Below are 20,527 nucleotides of genomic sequence, written 5' to 3' on the forward strand. Positions count from 1 at the left end.
AATATATATTCTTTATACTTTAATAATAAGTATATTTACTTATTAATTACAAATAAAATAGGTATATACACTGTCTATTTTTAAAAATCTATTCTATGTCTTCCTTATCGCTTCTTCAAACTTTTTACTTTCAGCTTTCATTTTTTTTGAACGATATTTATTTGATATAACAGTATTGCGCAATGTTGAGTGAAGAAATCTTTTATTAATAGTTTCCTTTGGCTTTAGCCATCCGCTTGGTCCAACTATCTCAGCTCTTCTTGCACCAAGTTTAGCTTCTTCAAGCAAAGCTTCCACTGCTAACCTAGTTCAGAAAACAATTTCAAACTTAACAATTTTTAAATAACTTTAATTACAGCTACATAATTCTATATATCCATATATATTATACTTGTTTAATGTTTCATCATCCATGTTTATTATATTCGTTATGCAGTCAAGTACTATTTTAATTTATTAACATAATTAAAAAAAATTTCTCATTTGCTTGAAACAAGATTATAGTTGAATGATCCAAGCAATTAATAATTTAATGTGATTTAATGGTACACTAAAATTTATTTTCATCAACACCACTTTATGTGAGTTTACGACAGTTTACGTTGGTTAAGAAGGTGACGTTCTCTTTAACTACGGGCGCCAGCGCCGCCAGTGTTGTAAACGTGTGGTCTGCCATGTTTGTTTATTTATTCTGGCCTCTCTGGGGGCCAGTCAGCGACCAGCGTTGCCAAGTGTAGTGTAATTACACTAGTCGGTCCTTAAAAGGAGCTCAAGGACGCCTTATTCACTAGGCAAGGAATGAGCCAATCACAATGGGAATAGCGATGACTCTTTTATTGTGATTGGTTGATTGTTTTATGCTACAGTCTGCTCAATATTACTTTAGTATACTTTAATTGCATTTTGCTTCCTTCTGAGGCTTCCTTGCCTTGAGGATGAGATTCCTTTACTTACAACTTTTTATGCCGTATGGTTGGCTGCATTGGTATATAGGCATAATTTGCTATAGTATATTACTTTTATACAGTGTGTGTCATAGCTGACAGCTGTCAAATGGTGCGGTTAACCTTTATTTTCGAATCGTAAACAAGAATAATATTTTCGGAAAACGTTTGCGGAAAAGAAGAAAGGATTTTAGTAAATAACAGAGAAAGAAAAATATATCAGATGAGTATTAATTAATATCAAAACATAAAAATTATTGTAAATTTTTAAGGAAATATACTTTGTGATTATTTTATTTTTGTTACAGGTGAAATTCCGTTCCTGATGAGTTTCAATTATGGAAAAAAGTACTTATAGATCAATAAATGAAAAAGCATTAAATTATAAAGCATTTCTGTGTAGCCCAGTCATTTCAATAATTGAGACATAATGTTATAACTGTGAATGTGTAAGCGATTGATGTATATACAACCAAGTTTTATTGCAAATTAGTAATGATGTACGATAATGTTTTGATTGCTACTTTTATAAATTAAAACTAGTTCAATTAACCTATTATTTATATTTCTTCCCTTATTCCAAATTCTATATACACATAGTACGTAATTGCATATTCTCATATTAGTCATATATTCTTTAAATTACTAACAAAATTACTACAATTTTATATTTGTAGGGCATAACTGTTTGTTGCAATGATTTTTATTATTCGATCAATGTAAGACAAGTTGCATAGGGTTTCTGCTAATGTTTTATTGATCCACCACATCCTTCCACATCTTGTGTGACATTTATTTGGCTCCGTTGCACTATTTTCTTCTAGTCTATAACATATAACATTAATTTTCTAATCATTTATACATACACACAGATCTAATAATACTGCTGATCTGCAATTATTTTTGTAATAGTTGAAATGATTGTTAAACCATTATCTTGTTTAATTTGTAAAATGGACATTTGAATGATGATATTAAAATTTGGCATCTTTTCTGCGAGATATGTTCTCATAATACTTGTGAAAATAAAGTTCTTTAAAAGGTATTTGTATACTGCTGAGTTCACCTTGTTTTCAGCTTCAAATAGTTTTCCCACTACACGCATAGATATCCATTTTGAATATAGAATACTTATTTCATTACATCTATTATGATGTTGTTAGGATTGATAGGAAGACATATCAATTCTTTGAAAATGATATAATATATATCTAGTAAAAAGATAAATTAAGATTTTAGAACAAATGAATTTCACAAACAAATAGGAGTAACAAAATATGTATCATATATTGAGGATGGATATCCAAATGTGAAGTTGGATAATTATTTGAAGCTAAAAACAAGAAGCATTCAGCAGCACATTTAAATGTATTGGAGAACAACATCCTCTCAAATGTAAAGAGAAGATATCCTATGGAAGAGGTGCCTAACATTATAAGCACAATAATTCAAGTGTCCATTTTTCAAATTTAACAGAACAATGGTTTACCAATCATCTTAATATTTATAAAATCAGTTAGTTAATAGAATAGCCATATCCAAGTGTATTTAAAAATAGCACAAAAATATTGGTATATGTTGAAAACTTGAAAAAGGGATTAACAAGGAAAATAGATGTCATACAAGATGTGGAAAGATGTGGTGGATCAATAAGACATTTGCAGAAACCCTTTGCAATTTGTCTTACATTGATCAAATAATTCACAGAAATAAATCGGTTTGAAAATTGAGGCGGCCAAACCTACTGTATAAGTTAACGGTAGTGCTCGGCGGTATGGACATGTCATTATCTATTTTTATATGTACTTGCCGTCGAGACACTACCGTGTCTCTTGATAAAAATCATTGCAACAAACAGTTATGCTCTACAAATATAAAATTATGGTAATTTTATTAGTAAATTAAAGAATATATGACTAATATGAGAATATGTAATTACGTACTATGTGTATATAGAGTTTGGATTAAGGAAAGAAATATAAATAATAGGTTAATTGAACTAGTTTTAATTTATAAAAGTTGCAATCAAAACATTATCGTACATCTTTACTAATTTGCAATAAAACTTGGTTGTATATACATCAATCGCTTACACATTCACTGTTATAACATTATGTCTCAATTATTGAAATGACTGGGCTACACAGAAATGCTTGATAATTTAATGCTTTTTCATTTATTGATCTACAAGTACTTTTTTCCTTCATTGAAACTCATCAGAAACAGGATTTCACCTGTAACAAAAATAAATAAATAATCAAAAAGTATATTTCCTTAAAAATTTACAATAATTTTCATGTTTTGTTATTAATTAATACTCATCTGATATGTTTTTTCTTCTCTGTTATTTACTAAAATCCTTTCTTCTTTTCCGCAATCGTTTTCCGAAAATATTATTCTTGTTTACAATTAAAAATTAAGGTTAACCGCGCCATTTGACAGCTAAGGACAAACTCCATTTTGCTACAGTTAAAATTCCCTAGATTTAATTTAAGGAGCTCCTTAACGGGATCCCTCACGCGAGCTTCACCGACAGTACAAGTCAATAAAAAATTCGTTTAATAAAAGTCAAATGCGAAGCAAATTGCAAAAACGGGCTTCTTTATGACAAGGTGCCAATTCTAACGAGTCAATCGAGATTAAAAAAATTCAAATCGAATGAAGAATAACGCTGTACCACTGTCCCGCGTTCTTGAAGTGGATATAACCAAAAGTAACCTCTCTTCAAGAACGCGGCACAATGGTACAGCGTTATTTTTCAACTAATTTGAGTGTTTTTAAGTTCGTTTGACTCGTTAGGACTGGCACATTGTCCTACAAACGCCCGATTGTTCAATTTGCTTCGCATTTGAATTTTATTAAACTAATTGTTTATTGACTTTAACTGTCGACAAAGAAGGCGTGAGGGATCCCGTTAACGGGATCCCTCACGCATGCTTTACCGACAGTACAAGTTAATAAACAATTTGTTTAATAAAAGTAAAATGCAAAGCAAATTGCAAAAACGGGCTTCTTTATGACAAGGTGCCAATTCTAACGAGTCACTCGAGCTTAAAAAAACTCAAATCGGATGAAGAATAACGTTGTACCACTGTCCCGCGTTCTTGAAGTGGAAATAATCAAAAGTAACCTCTCTTCAAGAAAGCAGCACAATGGTACAGCGTTATTTTCAACTAATTTGAGTGTTTTTAAGTTCGTTTGACTCGTTAGGACTGGCACATTGTCCAGCAAACGCCCGATTGTTCAATTTGCTTCGCATTTGACTTTTATTAAACGAATTGTTTATTGACTTGAACTGTCGATAAAGTAGGCGTGAGGGATCCCGTTAACGGGATCCCTCACGCGAGCTTCACCGACAGTACAAGTCAATAAACAATTCGTTTAATAAAATTCAAATGCGAGGCAAATTGAACAATCGTGCCTTTGTAGGACAATGTGCCAGTCCTAACGAGTCAAACGAACTTAAAAACACTCAAATTAGTTGAAAAATAACCCTGTACCATTGTGCCACGTTCTTGAAGAGAGGTTACTTTTGGTTATTTCCACTTCAAGAACGCGGGACAGTGGTACAGCGTTATTCTTCATCCGATTTGAGTTTTTTTAAGCTGGATTGACTCGTTAGAATTGGCACCTTGTCATAAAGAAGCCCGTTTTTGCAATTTGGTTCGCATTTGACTTTTATTAAACGAAATGTTTATTGACTTGTACTGTCGGTAAAGCACGCGTGAGGGATCCCGTTAAGGACCGACCATGACCGACTACCCCGGTAGCAAAATTGGCTCAAATGACGTAAAAATGACTGGATTTCTGGTCATAGTGACGTCATCTCGACCAATCTTGCTACTGGGGTATGAATACGGCCGTTATTAATATTTATTCAAACTTTAATGGCAATCAATGTTTCATACCTTAATACCTTTGCGCTGCATTAATCCCTTAATTTTTTATTTATAAATTACTTCGGCGTCTAATCAATTTGTTTATAAGTACACTGGAATTTAGTATGGTCAAGCATGTCCACAGGTAAAAATCCATTATTTGTTTGAGCTTCGCTATTACCTGATCTTCTTCGATTGCTTTAATCAATGTATTTTGTGACACACTGTGCATCCTTTCGTTGTCTTATTAATTGTCCAATTTAATAAGACCCTTATTATGATTGAATTAATCTAAAACAAATAATTGAGAATTAATAATGATTAAAAAGTGCTTTTATTATATCAAAAAACATAATTAACTACAATATTAAACTCTAATTATTTTCTTACGTTTCCTTAGTTTAATATTTTTCTAACGTCACTTCATGTATTTACATTTTTGTTCCTTAACCCCATTATTTTTGACATTTCTCCATTTTACACCTCTTTCTGCTATGATTAGCTAGTAAACACTTCTTACATTACATACCAAGGGCCGGTGTCAGTAGTAATCAGGGAATCAGAGTCGATGAAACGTTCACAAATGCAAGGCTGGAAACCTAAGGATTCGAAACCAAATAAGAGGTGATCATTCTAAATAGACAATAATTTTACGTAAAAATGATAAATTATCACATAACTTATGTAGTTTTTATTCAGAGTATCTTCATTTCGAGTCTCCAAACATGGAATCTGCTATTTTGGCTTCAATTTCTTAGGTTTCCAGCATTGCATTTGCGAACGTTTCACCGACCCCAACACGAATCTCCTATATACCGGAGTTAGAGAAAAACCCTGTATGAAACAATTTAATAACAGATAAGATAATAGTAGAAAAACTTTCTAAATTTTGTTACAAAAATGTATTTATTTTATTATGGTTTACTAATATAAAGCATAAATCTTACAAAAATTTTGTTTTATAAATATATATATATATATATATATATATATATATATATATATATCAGCGCAACATATTCGTAAAAGAGAAGTTCCAAATACTTATACATACTATTTATAAAGGCAGAATTAACAAGAAAACAATTACATAAAATTTTTATCCTGTAAACGCAACAATTATCCTAAACCCTATTTATCATGTATATGATCTTTTAATTATTAATTTCTTGGCACCGAGTTAACAATAGCTATGCTACAAATAATACATTTGATAGAAATTGTAATTTTCTTATTTTCTTCTTACTTATATACAATTATGAAAAAACAATCACAATTCTATTAATCACTAGCCATGTAAGTTAAGAATAATGGACTAATGCTTATAATTATATCATATATAAATTATACATACTAAAAAATTGGCATATTACCATAACTCAATGAAAATATTGTCTGGTAGATTATACCGTGAAAGAGTATAAGTTAATAATAAGAGTCTCAGCACTATTTTAAAGAAATTAATATAGTATTTGATTATGAAATCATATGATAAGAATGTACTAGTATATAATAATGATAATTCAGTGGAATAACTATAGCATAATACGTGTAATTCTACTTAGAAATATCCATATATAAATAATTAGATATGACTCTAATATATTATCTAAAAGCATTAGCTGCAAAATGCTGAATAATCTGTCTTATTTAATATAAACATTTACCGATAAAATTGCTTAAATTGATGTCTATTTGATTGTTTATAGAATTCATTCTTAAAGAATGTAGGATAAGCCTTTAAAACTGATCGTTATTTGAATACTTTTAAGGTAGTATAATTCTTTATAACTTCCCTGTTCGTATTTTTTCTATTTTATATACTAATCGTTACGAAGTCATCACGGAAGCCAGGGAACCAAATATTTCCGCTTGAAGCGGTCCATAATCTACTTCTTCACCATCCACAGTCAGATGACCGGTTTCATTTTCTTCTGGCTCTATACGGAATGCTTTAACAGGGATCATGTCAACTCCAGGACAATTCAAGTGGGTTCCAGTACTTAAGCCTAGAAGGAACTGAAAAGCAAATGAAATATAAATGTTTATGCTACAAAAATAACATCTTATTGCTCTTTAAGAAAACACGTTAAAAACATTCTTCATTATAGATTTTAAATTAATAAATTTTACAGCCTACAAATTTAGTGCATCGACTCACAAACAATATAGTATAATCGACAAAGATAGCTATATGAGCTCATTATAATACCTGAAGTAAACTGGCTCTTGTTATACCAGCTTTGACGATTAGGAGCCAAATTATTCCATCTGCAAGCTTGGCATGCGGCGCAAAGAAATAATCCTGTCCCAAATGAGATTGGTATGCAGCGTGTACCATTACAAATTCACCTGTGAATCGTCAGGCAGTAAGCACTCGATACAAAATGTAATCCTTTATGCTGACTAAAATATTTTTTTTACCTTGAATTTGCGTCCAGGAACTTGGCAATTGTGCTGTTAACGCAGGAAGATTCGATGATGGTCCGTACATGACTCGACTGTTCGTTATGCAATCACCACCTTTAATACAATACACTATGTGAGATTTCAATGAAATCATCAAATGTTTCATATTTCACACAAATAATATATAAAGTTACGTGAAAAGTAAAGCAAAGAATGATTCAATACAAATTTTAATGAGAAAAATGACCAGCTTTTAAAATAATACAGAGTTTGTTATTTAAATGAAATTAGCATTCCTTTTTTTACTCTGAATGAACAAGGTGCGAAGTGAAGTGGAGAAAGAAAGGAAGAATGATATGAACGAGTGCCAGAGCGTTGGCAGCGATTCAGAAGGAATTTTAATGAGACAAATTACCTATTTCTGTAGTACTGGCGTCTTCCATGCTGTGATAGCTGGACATTGATCCAGTGCTAAAATAAGTAGATTTTCGTGATGTCGCGGAATAAAAGCTATCCAATCTTGGCCTGATTTCCGGTTCTGTTTCTAGTCTAAGATCATCCGTTATTATCTGCGTGCTGTCACAGCAATTGAATCGAGAGACCATGCCATTTCGCTCATTGTCGAAAGAATCGTAAAAACTTTTTGAACCTTGAACCTCACTATACCTATCAACATTGATAAAAAAATGTCATAAATACGTCATTGTCTCGACGTTCTTATCATTCTCTATGAATAATCTAAATTTACATTCTCAATCATTAAGCGTATAAGATGGATAAGTAGCTCATTTGTCTTTTTACTTCTTTACCACTACAATTAGTATACATTAACCTTTCCTCAACTATAGACGACCTTTGAAATTGATCGTAAACAAAATTATTTGTAAGTGTTTGCATTGACCAATGCACGCGTACTAGCTTACTCATAGTTATCAGGTGACTCCGCAATCTTTTGTAATAATGAAAAATTTGCTTTTATTGCAGAAACAATTATTCCAAATGCTTATTTTTCATTAAGACATTCGAATCTTTTTAAGATAAAAGATTACCGTATAAATTATGCAAGAGCTTTTTTAAGCCTGGATTTTTTTCAAACAAAAATTGAAAGTGAAAGTGTATAAACATATATAATTAAGAACTATTTTTACCGATCAAGCTCATCACCATAGCTTCTGGAATGTGGGATTTTTCCATTTTCTGGTGTTTCTTTGTAGATTTTGGTATCATTCTCGTTGGGAATAATTTTATTGCATGGCAAGTAGGATACCTTGCCCTTATAGGTTCTGAGACCGATGAGTCGTGCGACGCTCCAGACTGTAAATCGTTGTCCCCCTATGGCGCGTAATCGTTCGCTTTCGATATCAATGTCAGACAAAAGGCCCCAGCCCACAGATAGAAATGAGAAAAGGATTTCATTCCTCGTTTCGACTCTCACAAGGTCTATAGGCGTCCTCTTACACTTCACCACCGAGAGCGCGCTGATCAGCATTGGATTGCAATCGTACGGTTCCCTGAAAATTCATTTAATTCAGTATTATACAGGTATAAGATTAATAAAGCAACATAAGGACTATATATTCAGATGTAAATTAATCACTGTATGGTCTCGAGATACTACAATCATATTACAATAGATAATAAGCAAAAACAACTTAACGGTACTAAATTTGCATAGACCTCTCACTAATATTATTGAAATATTACAAATGACAAAATTATTTATAAACCATTTTACGGAAAAATGAATTTAAAAGTTTGTTGCTGGTAGGGTTTCAATCATCGCGCGACTACACAATTTAACAAAATATATAAAACTAACAATTACAATTTGAATAGTATCTATTCACACACACATATTTCAAGCAATTAGTTTCAATAGAGAATACCAAACGAATATATAGCAGCGTCGAAAAGAACAAAATGAGATTAGCTGTTCGAGTCATTGCCAAATTAAGATAATTAAATGAAGTTACTTCGAGGAGAGATGTATCGACCAGGCAGTGAATAAATCAACGAGGAAAAAGCAGGCGTTTTATTCTTGGTATTATTCGTGTCAGAATCGTCCAGTTTTCCTTTCGTTGGATATTTTATTGCGGTATTAGATCAGTGACCTTGGGATGGGAATCCACGGACTGTCAAGGTCAAGGAGAGGGGGAAAGCACGAAAGAAAAGAGAAAAGACGCGGTTTACTGTTTAGCATGCGCGATGGATTTAGCAAGGCCATTGCCAGAGCCGCAAGGAATTACTCCAAGAGGCAATTCTGCCAAAGCTTTCTCCCAATCGGGCCTCTGCATGAGTCCATTGACCACTTCGAAGACGATCCCGTCACCTCCAACCATCAGCAGGCCACTCCAATTATATATATCCTTATTCAACACGAATTCACGTGCATAGTTGGGGTATTTCGTGATGTGAACTTCATATGGAGTCTCAGCCTCTGATAGTATTGGATGTATTCTCCTCTGGAACGATTCCCTTCCTCTCCCTGGACCAGACTTTGGATTCAGCAACACCAGCAACTTCCGATTTTCCCCAGGACAAGCTGCGAATAAGCAAATATTAATTAGTCACCGTTGAATACCATATTAATCGTCTTATTGTAAAGATCATTACAAAAATCACATAAACTATATCTTTCAACTTGTTCCAAATTTTATCTTTATAATAACGGTTTTCTCTATTCAAAGAAATATTTCAGATTCGCTATTTGCTGAAATAGGAAAACTTATTTGTCTCACCTTTCGAGTAATATCTTTAAAGATAAGGCTTTGAGTACGATCAAACATAAATAACTGATTTATCAATGGGTCGATATTGCTCTGCCATTGGTGAGTTAACATTGGTAATTTATAAACTGGACATTGTGCTTGCTGGTATCTTACGAAACTCTTACTCATGGTCAATTCCAATTACCCCCTAAATGTCCGCACGTGTTCACAATGAAACATTCACGATCATAAATTAAAATTCTAAAATACAATGATTCATTGTTAATTATATATGCTTAAATAGATAATAAAAACCGGTCGGATTAACATTTGAACAAATGTGGAATATTAGAGTGAGAATGCTACGGTGCTTTCATTAGCAAAATTGCAAATATAAGGTTTGAAAAACCCCAACACATGCACATTAGAAAATATTTATGTTCGTAACTCCTTAATTGCCAAAGATATAACAATCTTGTTTAAGACCTTTCTGAATGTAAATAATAAGAGGTTTCGAAAAGGTCCTGTGGGAAAATGACATACTATGTCTTATAGTTACGGAGATATACATCACTTAACATCTATGACCCCTGTACAGCTAAATGTGAGAACTGAGTGATGGAAAATATAACCAGAAGTCAACGAATGGTTAAGATTTATCGACGAATAGACACAGCGTTATTCGTAGTTTAATTGGCCGCTAATTTCTTCTCGCTCGTCGTGCTCAATGAAGGCAAATTGATCCGTCCGACACGAGGCGAGCAAGAAAATATTTGTGCTCGGTGGCCGTAGACGTCGTGGGAGCCAATGACTTTGGTGCCGAATGGACTTGGATACCAAATTGATTCATCGGTGGAATTATTCAAGGCTCTGTGGTGCAATCGTTAAACCTCACCAGGCCCTGCATAATTTCCTCTCTATTGCTGCGAAGCCAACGAACAAAAAACTATATATTAACTACAATAGGGTCCGTTGACCACTTTACTATACAGAGTGTGAGATTGCTAGCATTCAACAGCAACTGTTGAGCGAGTCATATATATATATATTATTGAATTTTTTTAGAACAGATAATTTAACCTTTTCACTGACCCAAACGCATGTATATATATATATATATACTTTTATCATTCGATTTATTCTTCGCTAATTATTTTTTTTTAGTAATTAAAATAAGTTATCTCAAAAGTTAGATTATTTGCATCTTCATCCCAGAATCGACAATTGTAACAGAATCGTATAGTAGCAAGCCGATTCACAAAACATGGCTATACATAAACACCGAAACTATATATAAGGTCTAAATCTATAAACAGAACTTAAGCTTAACACGGGCCTTAGCCAAGATCAACTTGTCCTACTTTAACCCTCAATAATATGCTTATCTCAGTCTCCATCTCAAGTAATTGTTAGACCAAAATTCGAGCTTGATTAATCCTTAACACTCCGAATGTGACTTTGAATCACCATCGATGTGTGACATTTAACTCCAAGTGTATACTTATTCAGCCATTTCTGATGTGTATAGCGTACTTATTGTTTCGAATGACTTTAATATTATTATTCACACGTAATTGTAGCATTTGAAGTCTGATATTTAAAATCTTACAAGTCAAGATACGACAAGAATAAATTGGAGTTACCGGTCGATGTTCACACGTAAAGCTTGGGATGTTAAGGGTTAATTTCGTTTATAGATTAGAGCCTGAAACTCGAGCAGCGTTCACATCAGCTATGTCTCATAAATGAGCAGTAAAAGAGTTAAATTAATAGTAATATATTTTAATAAGAATCACTCAATAGTTTCAACATTGTCTCTGCTGAATACTACCAGTAACTTGTACCAACTTGAGAAACAGATAGAGATAAGTATACTTTGTGTATGTTTACACCGAGCGACCTACGTCAATGGGATTTTCCCAAAAACCTTGTGAAACTTTCGATAAGATCTCAACGGACCTCTTTCCAAAAAGATCCAAGGTAAGAAAGAAAAAAGCGGACTCACTTTAGCTTTACAACGAATTTAATTAATCGACTTGGCCACATTCCGATTAGCCAACTACTCTTGGTAAGCAATAAAAAGCTTGAATGGAATATGGAAAAATTTTCATACGAGGATATTCCACGTGTGCTTTGTGACGCGAATTTTAATAATTCTATTCAAACTTTTTCAATATTAGCGCATATATACTTGAAAGTGCTGACGTAATTTGTAAATAAAGGAAGATTGCTCAGGCAAAAAAAAGAAAGGAAGAGTAAAAAGAATTTTTAGCTATTATTCCTCAAGCAATTTTCTACGGTTAATATACAAGTGGCTATTTCGATCGAGAAAGCGTTTAGCGATGCTAACTAGCGTGTTAAACGTTAGCGAATTCCGACATTCGTTAATATTTCAACAGGAATCTATAGTATTATCTTTGAGACGTGCTTGTCTTTTATTTGTTCCACTTTGATAAGGCTTTCTCGATCGACCATGCAATTAATTGAAAAAATAGACGAGTTTGTAGTATATATAATGTACAGTCTAATAATATGTAAGCCTCTTACAGTTTTACGCCACGTGGTGAAAGAGCATTGCAACATATTGTAATGTTTATGCAATCGAGTAATGTAGTGCAAAATCACAAGTTATGTGTACGTATTATAATATCTCTCATATTATGCAACGATGCGCGTCAATACCGTGTGTGAGCTACCATACAATTATATGCAAGTGTCTCCGACGCGTATTGAAATCAAAAAACAACAACAAAAACCTTTTTCTTCCACGAACTCTAATCCTACGCAAACTCGTCTTATAAGTCATTTATTATTTTTCAAGCATATCGCCTTGTCCATCTTCCAGGTATATGTTGTATACGTTTGCTGACGCGATTGGTAAAATTTATGATCGATGGAGACACAACAAAGTCCTTCAAATCCACACGATCACCAAAGAACTGTGCGTTTACACTCTATGATAAGTGATAGAACAGTGTAAAATTTATCATAACTGCAGTTATTCCTTGACTATGTTTAATGTCGTTAAAGAGCGAATATTATATTTTAATCGAGACATTAGCCTTGGCCCCTAGAATAATCTTTAGAAATAAAACAAAAATGACTTCACTTCACGAGCAGCTGCAAGCAGAAAACGTGATAAAGATATTCTTCGTATCTTCGAGAGATAGCAAAGCTAGAAAATCTAATCACCATCGCAGATTGCTTTATCTGGCAATTTTATTGTCTTCGCTTTCTTTCCTTTCTCACAGACTTTTTTCACATCGACTTCGTGAGTCGAGTGGAGCGAAAACACATTGTTTCACTTGGTAAATCTGTATTATAGTTTTTTTCCACGAGTATCTATGCGGTTTTTTCGCACAATCTGTTGGATACTCGAAGAGCTCAACAATTGAAATTCGTGAAGCGTAAACACCGTTAATGCCGGGAGTTGGAATCTCCGCTAAAACTCAACTTTAAAAAAGTTTTATCGATAAGTGACCTTCGATAGTCGATATTCACGGTATACAGAGTGTGAAGCACCAATGAAAATTGTACAAAACATTTTTTCGCTTACATGAAAATTGCCCGATAAGCGATAGTTAAAATTTCTTGAACATTACATAATTCGCTTAAAAGCTACTGTATGTAGAATCAATCAAACCGTGTCTATTGAGCTCGGACTTTAGACACTTGTTCACAAGTAATATACCAGAGAGATAAGAGTTTATCGATTTGAACATGGATCAAACAAATTCACCGTGCGCATAATATGTTTTTGTTTTTTCAAAGCTGACGCTGATGAAGCAATAGAGCGGTAGTAAACGAAGCAATCAAGTGCGGACGTAAACGTAGTTCAAGATACATGGAAACGAAAGCGTAGAAACGATGTAAAATTATCGTGTTTATATATTTCTTTTTTATTTCACTTCAACTATGTTTACGTCCACCATGTTCCTTCATTTACCATCACCCATAGAAATGATATGTGTATAAGTGCAGCCTATAGTATAATAGGTAAACATACACTTGCATGTATGGAGCTTGCATGCCGCTGGGGTGGTTTAGTAGGCACACCTCCACTCACTAAGGAATGCATCGCCATAATTAAATATTTGATTGAGGATGGCGGACTTAGTACAATGGAGGAGAGTTTTACACTCAAGCTTTTCCAATGCTTCCCTCTAACATCATGAAAAAAGCATATAATCTAAGTAAAGCTGCTAACCTAGCAAAGATTCAAGATTCCCATGACTGGGGCTCATGAGATTTTTTGGTACAGGAACTCGATTCACCAGGCACTTTACGGCCAATCGCCATCGGCTGGCTTCTTTCAAATTGTCCTCGTATTTGTCGAAGCTGCGAAATCTCAAAGTGATTGTCGTCCTTTCCCGTCTCCTGTGACCTTTCATCCTTATCTTCTTCAGTGTATAAGCGTAAATGTAAAGATAGGCCGACGTGTCGAACTCATCGTTAGCCTGAAAAGCTTCCGGATTAGTGGACTCGACCACTTTTAGCTGCGATTTGGATGCCCCGGGACCGCACACGCAGCTTCCGGTGGGTTTTCGCTTGGATCTCATGCATCTACAGCCAATAATGTCTCCAAGGCTGATGGTTTCCGTTTTCGTCGAGCCATTGGTCTCTTTCTGCAAACTCAATCCTTTCTCGGTTAGCTTGACCTTGTAATAAGTGTTCTTCTTGGACGTGACGTAAAAGGTCTCCTCGAGGACGGCGCTCGACGAATGCAGCTGCCCATCATCCTCCATGATCTACACATTTAGCTATATAATCTATCTTAATAGCTGATCGCTCTAACTTTACTTTCTCCCTCTCTCTTTTATTCGAACGAGCCGTTACAATATTCCAAGTTTTTTGTTTAAAAAATAATACTATTAGTGATGCTCGGCCTTATGGAAAGACAAATAATTCAAGTGCACAGCTGTCGATTGAATAATAGGAGCACGTGTGTATTTTCTTAATTTTTGCAAAGCTCTTGTTTTCCGAAGAATCATTTATCAATCGTAGACGTTGATCACGATTGGATAAGCCACGCTGTTGAGTTATGTAGTCAACGTACGCTTCTACTCATCTCATTCAAAGAGGATTTACGTAAGTATATACGGAACTTGTGTGTTTGTGTGTTCACGCGCACGCGTGTGTGTGTTTGTGTGTGTGCATCTGCTATTTTTCAGGGCAAAGAGAGCATTGGCGTTTCGTAATTAAACGGAGCACAAGTTCACTCAATCCTGAAAAATTTTAAAACTCTTGAAATCCTACTGGTACTTTCAAACTGTCCCATCCCACCCACAGTGTTTTCACAGAATTCCCGCAGTCAGGTGTTCGCAATGTTTACAAGTAATGGGAGATGCAACCACTTGACAAGCGATTCCTGTCTAAGGCGATTTCTGGTTAATGATCGCGTAGCGTTCCACACACACTTCTTCAATAAACTGTCGCCGACTGATCACAGACCGTTTCACTTTGTCTTGTTATGCTTGTCCGTACCGAAGACCAAATTATACTGATCGTGCTGCTGCTGGTATGACCTAATGTACAGCTGCCAGTACATACAACGCGATACGACTTGTCTTGTATGTGTGCACACGCTAGTGCACGCATACCACCGCATCACAACGTATGTATTCACTGCCACTTAGCCGTTGGAGCGTTCCATTCCATTCCATTCCGACAACATTCTTCTCCAGTTGTAGGAAACTTCTTTATCTACTCAATTCGCAACCGCAACTGCCATCTTGCAAAAAATGCTGATACTTCGATCTTTACCTCTCTTTAATTACCTACTCTTAAGAAGGATTGAAATATCCTTGTATATTGGTATTAGTCAACTCTTCTTTTCTTCGAGTCAGGATTAATTAGTAATAAAACGGCATATAATCATTGACAATTTAACTTGCAAAGATCGCGCAATAGGCACCATGCATAAAATGCAATAATAGAAATGTGTGAATGTGTTACTTTATATGTATACGGAATAATAAAACAGCGAAAAACTGCAAAAAATTAATGATAGCAGCGCTATTAGCAAGTTTTCCAATGTACTTTTTGTATACATACACAATAAACGCTTATTTAATTTCATTATCATTGTGTTTCGCGCACAGTGCCTATCGTATAAGGATTATGCAACTTATGTGAGTGTGAGTGTGTGAGAGGCTTATGTTTTGTTAGCAATTGTGAAATTTATGGTAATGCCATTAATTGTTATTTCTTTAAAAATTTGTAATCTTTATAAAGATGACTCTTATAAACTGTACAAATTATTATTCCAGTTTTTTGAATCTTTGAGTAAAATTATAATGAGAATATATTTCAGTTTTCATCCATTTTAGCAGTAGATACCTATTTCGAATTTTGTAGTTGATTTAAAAATATACCGCCAAATGTTCATGTTCCCAGCGACATCTGTAACTGTAACTTCCGGTTTTCGTGGTCGTTCCATGCACGCGATAACTTCGGTTTCTTTTCCGGTTTACCAAAATGGTGAGGATCAGTGAAATTTCTTTGTATCTAAAATCATCGTGTTGACAAAGTGACATTTGTGATGATCCATTCAAATTCGATAGATATATAGTGCTAGATGATCTATAGATACTGTAACAATTAATATTTCCTTTTTCTAGGGTATCGACATTAATCATAAGCATGATAGAAAGGTACGGCGAACGGAGCCGAAATCCCAGGATGTCTACTTACGACTCTTGGTTAAGGTAAAATATTTATTTCATAATTATTTTCTTGTAGAGCATTAATTTCTGTTATTCTTTAATTTGTGTTTACTTCCAAGAATTATGCCACGTACAAAATTTGGAACATATTTTGACATGCTTATAGGCTAGGGCATAAAGATATGATCAATTTTAATGAAAACAACTGTCTATCTATAATAATCACTAAGTAAATTAATACCGTTTATGCGAATTGCACTCTGTGTCTGTCCTACAGTGGACAGGTTCAATTTTGAATATTCGCTAGATTAACAACAGCTTTCCTATTCCGTCTATTGGTTATGTTATATAGATGATTATACTAGCTGTTACACTTTTATTAGCATGCACTAGAAATTTGTGCAGTCTTAAATTTTATGAACTAACTCAAATTTTATTTTTAGCTGTACCGGTTTTTGGCTAGACGTACAAACTCCAAATTTAACAAAATCATTTTGAAGCGTCTGTTTATGAGCAAGATCAATCGTCCACCAATTTCTTTAGCACGTGTGGTTAGATTTATGAAGAAACCAGGCCGTGAAAATTGTATTGCTGTAGTTGTTGGAACAGTAACTGATGATGCTAGGATTTTTGAAGTTCCTAAGCTTACGGTAATTATAAAGAATTTAAAAAAATGTAATTGTTTCTTAGTGAGCTTATGAAGCATTTTTTCTTTCTATGGCAAATTTCAGGTCTGTGCTTTGAGGGTAACAGAAAAAGCCAGAGGCCGTATTTTAAAGGCTGGTGGTGAAATTATCACCTTTGATCAACTTGCCCTCCGTTCACCGACCGGCAAGAAGACTGTTTTAATGCAAGGCCGTCGTAAAGCACGCGAGGCTGTGAAGCACTTCGGTCCAGCACCTGGTGTTCCACACTCTCATACTAAACCATTAGTAAGATCAAAGGGACGCAAATTTGAAAGAGCTAGAGGCCGAAGGCGTAGCTGTGGCTACAAAAAGTAAACCACAGTACTGGCCATCATTTATCAAACCATTAATCTCATATAAGATAATTGTATATCTCGTAAATTTACATTTTCTATTCTTTGTAATGAGCTTGATGGGAAATAAATTTTGGCTTTATAAAATTCGTACTTCGTCTTTATTTTTTCCTCTGTAAAGGTCCCACTGTTTAACAATTGACCACTAAAACAAGAATTTTCTGAAAGTACTAGTCTTATTTTAAGTAACAAGACTGGTGCAAATATTTAAATTACAGAATTAGAATTAGCTTCATTTTCGTCGATTCTAGAACCATCAGGTATTTTGTCTTCATCATCTGATTGCGTATCTTCTACCGATATTGCATCTGGGAAGTACAATTTGGACTCTTCAAATGCTTTCTCCGGATTTTCACTAACATGAGAAGGACCAATTCCAGCAAAACTTAAAAACGCTTCGCTTCCAACTTTCTTCACAGTACAAACAAATATTTCATAACTATAAAATGAAAAGATAGCACTTTAATAATTGTAATTTAAAATATTTCACCTAAATATTACATCATACCCTGTTCTTTCAGCTGCACTGGACTCGTATTCCTCTATAGTCGAAGCTATAAGTTTTGCTTCTGGCGGTTTGTCATATTCAAAAATTCCGAAATTAATTACTTCGTCCTCTAACGACTTCAATATTATTTTCAACTCATTCTTCCTTGTACTGTCATATTTGAATAAGATTATTGGTACTCTTGAACTCTTATCTTCGTACTAAGGCAGAATCATTAAGGTATAGTTTAGAGACAAATCTAATAATTTTTTATTCAGATTTTTGTATCTTTACCGGATATGTTGTGCTAATGTAACTACCAAATGTAGTGCGAAAAATAATCGCTTTGTTCCTTGGATTTACAGGGATCCAAACTATAGGATAAATTTGATTATCCTCTGCTTCTAATGATAAGAACGCTGGTTTGTGCCGCTGGGCAAAGCTATTTTAAATTAATATTTATATTAATTTTTTAATTTATAACAGTCACAATATCTATTTACAGACCATCCTTCGACGAGTGGTTCTTCTCTAATAGGAAAAGTTGCTTGTTCAAATAATAACTTAATCAGGTAATCGTGCACATCTACATCTGGCCTTTTTTCGTTAATTTTTAGTCTCATGAACATACATTTTCCATCAAAAAGTAGTCGCTTATTTTCATCATCAAATACACAATCAGACTGCAATTTAGATAAATAAATATTCCTAAATATAAAGGAATTATGATTAATAAAGTGTTTTACTTCATCGAGTAATCTTTCCAAAATACTGTCGTTCAATCGTTTACGAATTTCTTGCTCTATTATATAGTTTCCTGACAAAATCTCTTCAACAAGCTCAACATATGGAGGACTTGATTTTTTGTCCCTTCTATGTCCCTCCTGATCCTTGAATACCCAAGGATATATCAGAAGACAAGTTTCGTTGCTCAATGAAGAAATCAGGTGGTTCATCTCAGATTCGTATCTTTCTTTTGCTTCCGTTTCTATAATAAAGAAGTACATTAATAATTTGTCACGATTATATTTCCGTTTTCTAGTAATAAAAATGAAACCCTTTTGAATTCTTTTAGCCGTCTCTTTAGCTTTTCTAGCTTCTTCTAAAATTCTCAATCTTTCCACTTCCTTTGGACTCATTTCAGAAACCGGAAAAGAAAATCTTTAGAAAAAAATTATTTCAATAAATGTTTATTTTAAAATATCTCCAAAACATTAATTGCAATGTACTCATGAGGTTCGTCGTTCTGCAATCTTTGTAATTCCTTTGTTAAAGTATTTATGAGTTTTGGACAATTCGCACCGAAGATTAGATTCACCATTCGAGTGTTCTACATAAAAAAATATATGTAAGTCAATAAGCAATATGCGAGCACTGTTGTCAATTAATACGGATTTTACGCGAATGAACATCCAAGTAGGCTCGCTTTTCCCTTCAAAACGCTTTAAGTCTGTAATGTTTTCACATTTAGCCTGAAAAGAATATCCAGCTTTGAAGGTTGAAAGTGGGTAATAAATAATTATAAAGAAAAATATATCTCTCACGTACAATAGCGTAGCTTAAAACATCTCCTCCTAATTCCATTTTAATCTTCTTCAAAATGCTAACCATTCCTGTACAAGGTCCGCTCCATTCTGAATACACGTCGACAACTTTGAAAAAAATCACGATATTTATAAGAGATTACTTTGAAGAATTATTTGTTTCGATTCTCTATACCTATCAAACCTTCCTTCTCTAAAATCTTTGTCCACTCTTCGTCGTTCGTTACATCAGCTTGTAATGCAGTGGGAACCGCTTTTTTGGCCATCTTCTTCGGTGCCTTACCACCTCCCTTAAAACGAAATTATTTTACCCCAACTATACATACCAACATTTATTAATTTATGGAAAACTCAAGAATTAAAAATAAATCAACCGATCCCAGCTGATAATATTTTGTGAATAAATTATTGAATATTAATGTGTGTGTGAATCTTAATACACAAGTTACCCTTTTCCGCCTTAACATTTTGTAAAAATAAAAATATTTAACACGCGCTGACAATAAAAACTTCAGTTTGTTTCCAGGATTCACAAAAATGTTAATACTGTCGTTAATTCGTGAGTATGGATTATTCGCTACTGGCACAATGAAAGCGTTGTACCTCTCGACTGAGGGGAAAAAACTTAGTCATTATACCTAAATTACTTATTTTAAGCATGGGGACATCGCTGACATCGAAGACACGCAAGGAGTTGTTGCATTCCAGCTTTAATATGCTGTGACACGAATTTGTATTCAAATAATTGCCGGCAATTGGCGAAGAACAGCTTCAAATCTTTCTATTTTTAAAAGTGATATATTCAAATAATTATGGTTTTAATTATAATAATTAGGCAATTAAAGTGTTTTTA

General features: G+C 33.9%; 3 protein-coding genes across 6 annotated transcripts; 1 reads left to right on the forward strand and 2 right to left on the reverse strand.

Annotated features, from left to right (window-relative positions):
• Positions 1–5,713: 5,713 nt before the first annotated feature.
• Positions 5,714–15,475, reverse strand: LOC136778191 (sphingosine kinase 1-like). The gene is made up of 7 exons (XM_066734813.1): positions 14,147–15,475; positions 9,422–9,773; positions 8,380–8,742; positions 7,647–7,897; positions 7,247–7,345; positions 7,035–7,174; positions 5,714–6,841 (listed from the first exon to the last, which is right to left on the reverse strand). Exons 1-7 carry the CDS (start codon positions 14,682–14,684, stop codon positions 6,653–6,655), a joined length of 1,932 nt encoding a protein of 643 aa, XP_066590910.1. The 5' UTR covers positions 14,685–15,475; the 3' UTR covers positions 5,714–6,652.
• An 892-nt stretch (positions 15,476–16,367) lies between these two features.
• On the forward strand, positions 16,368–17,732 carry RpL18 (ribosomal protein L18). Its single transcript, XM_066734820.1, has 4 exons — positions 16,368–16,419; positions 16,560–16,646; positions 17,048–17,254; positions 17,336–17,732. Exons 1-4 carry the CDS (start codon positions 16,417–16,419, stop codon positions 17,603–17,605), a joined length of 567 nt encoding a protein of 188 aa, XP_066590917.1. The 5' UTR covers positions 16,368–16,416; the 3' UTR covers positions 17,606–17,732.
• LOC136778193 (thioredoxin domain-containing protein 3-like) lies at positions 17,565–20,495 on the reverse strand. 4 transcript variants are annotated; one of them, XM_066734817.1, is made up of 11 exons: positions 20,124–20,141; positions 19,850–19,964; positions 19,679–19,782; positions 19,531–19,602; positions 19,360–19,460; positions 19,188–19,291; positions 18,877–19,118; positions 18,638–18,813; positions 18,425–18,572; positions 18,152–18,351; positions 17,565–18,082 (listed from the first exon to the last, which is right to left on the reverse strand). In XM_066734817.1, exons 1-11 carry the CDS (start codon positions 20,139–20,141, stop codon positions 17,851–17,853), a joined length of 1,512 nt encoding a protein of 503 aa, XP_066590914.1. In that variant the 3' UTR covers positions 17,565–17,850. The 4 variants fall into 4 exon arrangements, with proteins under 4 accessions (XP_066590914.1, XP_066590913.1, XP_066590912.1 ...); XM_066734816.1 differs by having other exon boundaries at positions 18,638–19,118; positions 19,850–20,495; XM_066734815.1 differs by having other exon boundaries at positions 18,877–19,291; positions 19,850–20,495.
• Between the last annotated feature and the right edge of the window lie 32 nt (positions 20,496–20,527).

Source organism: Prorops nasuta, unplaced genomic scaffold (genome assembly GCF_024137725.1).
Source record: "Prorops nasuta isolate Cenicafe-Biocafe unplaced genomic scaffold, Cenicafe_Pnas_1.2 PNAS00013, whole genome shotgun sequence".
Classification (NCBI taxonomy): Eukaryota; Metazoa; Arthropoda; class Insecta; order Hymenoptera; family Bethylidae; genus Prorops; species Prorops nasuta.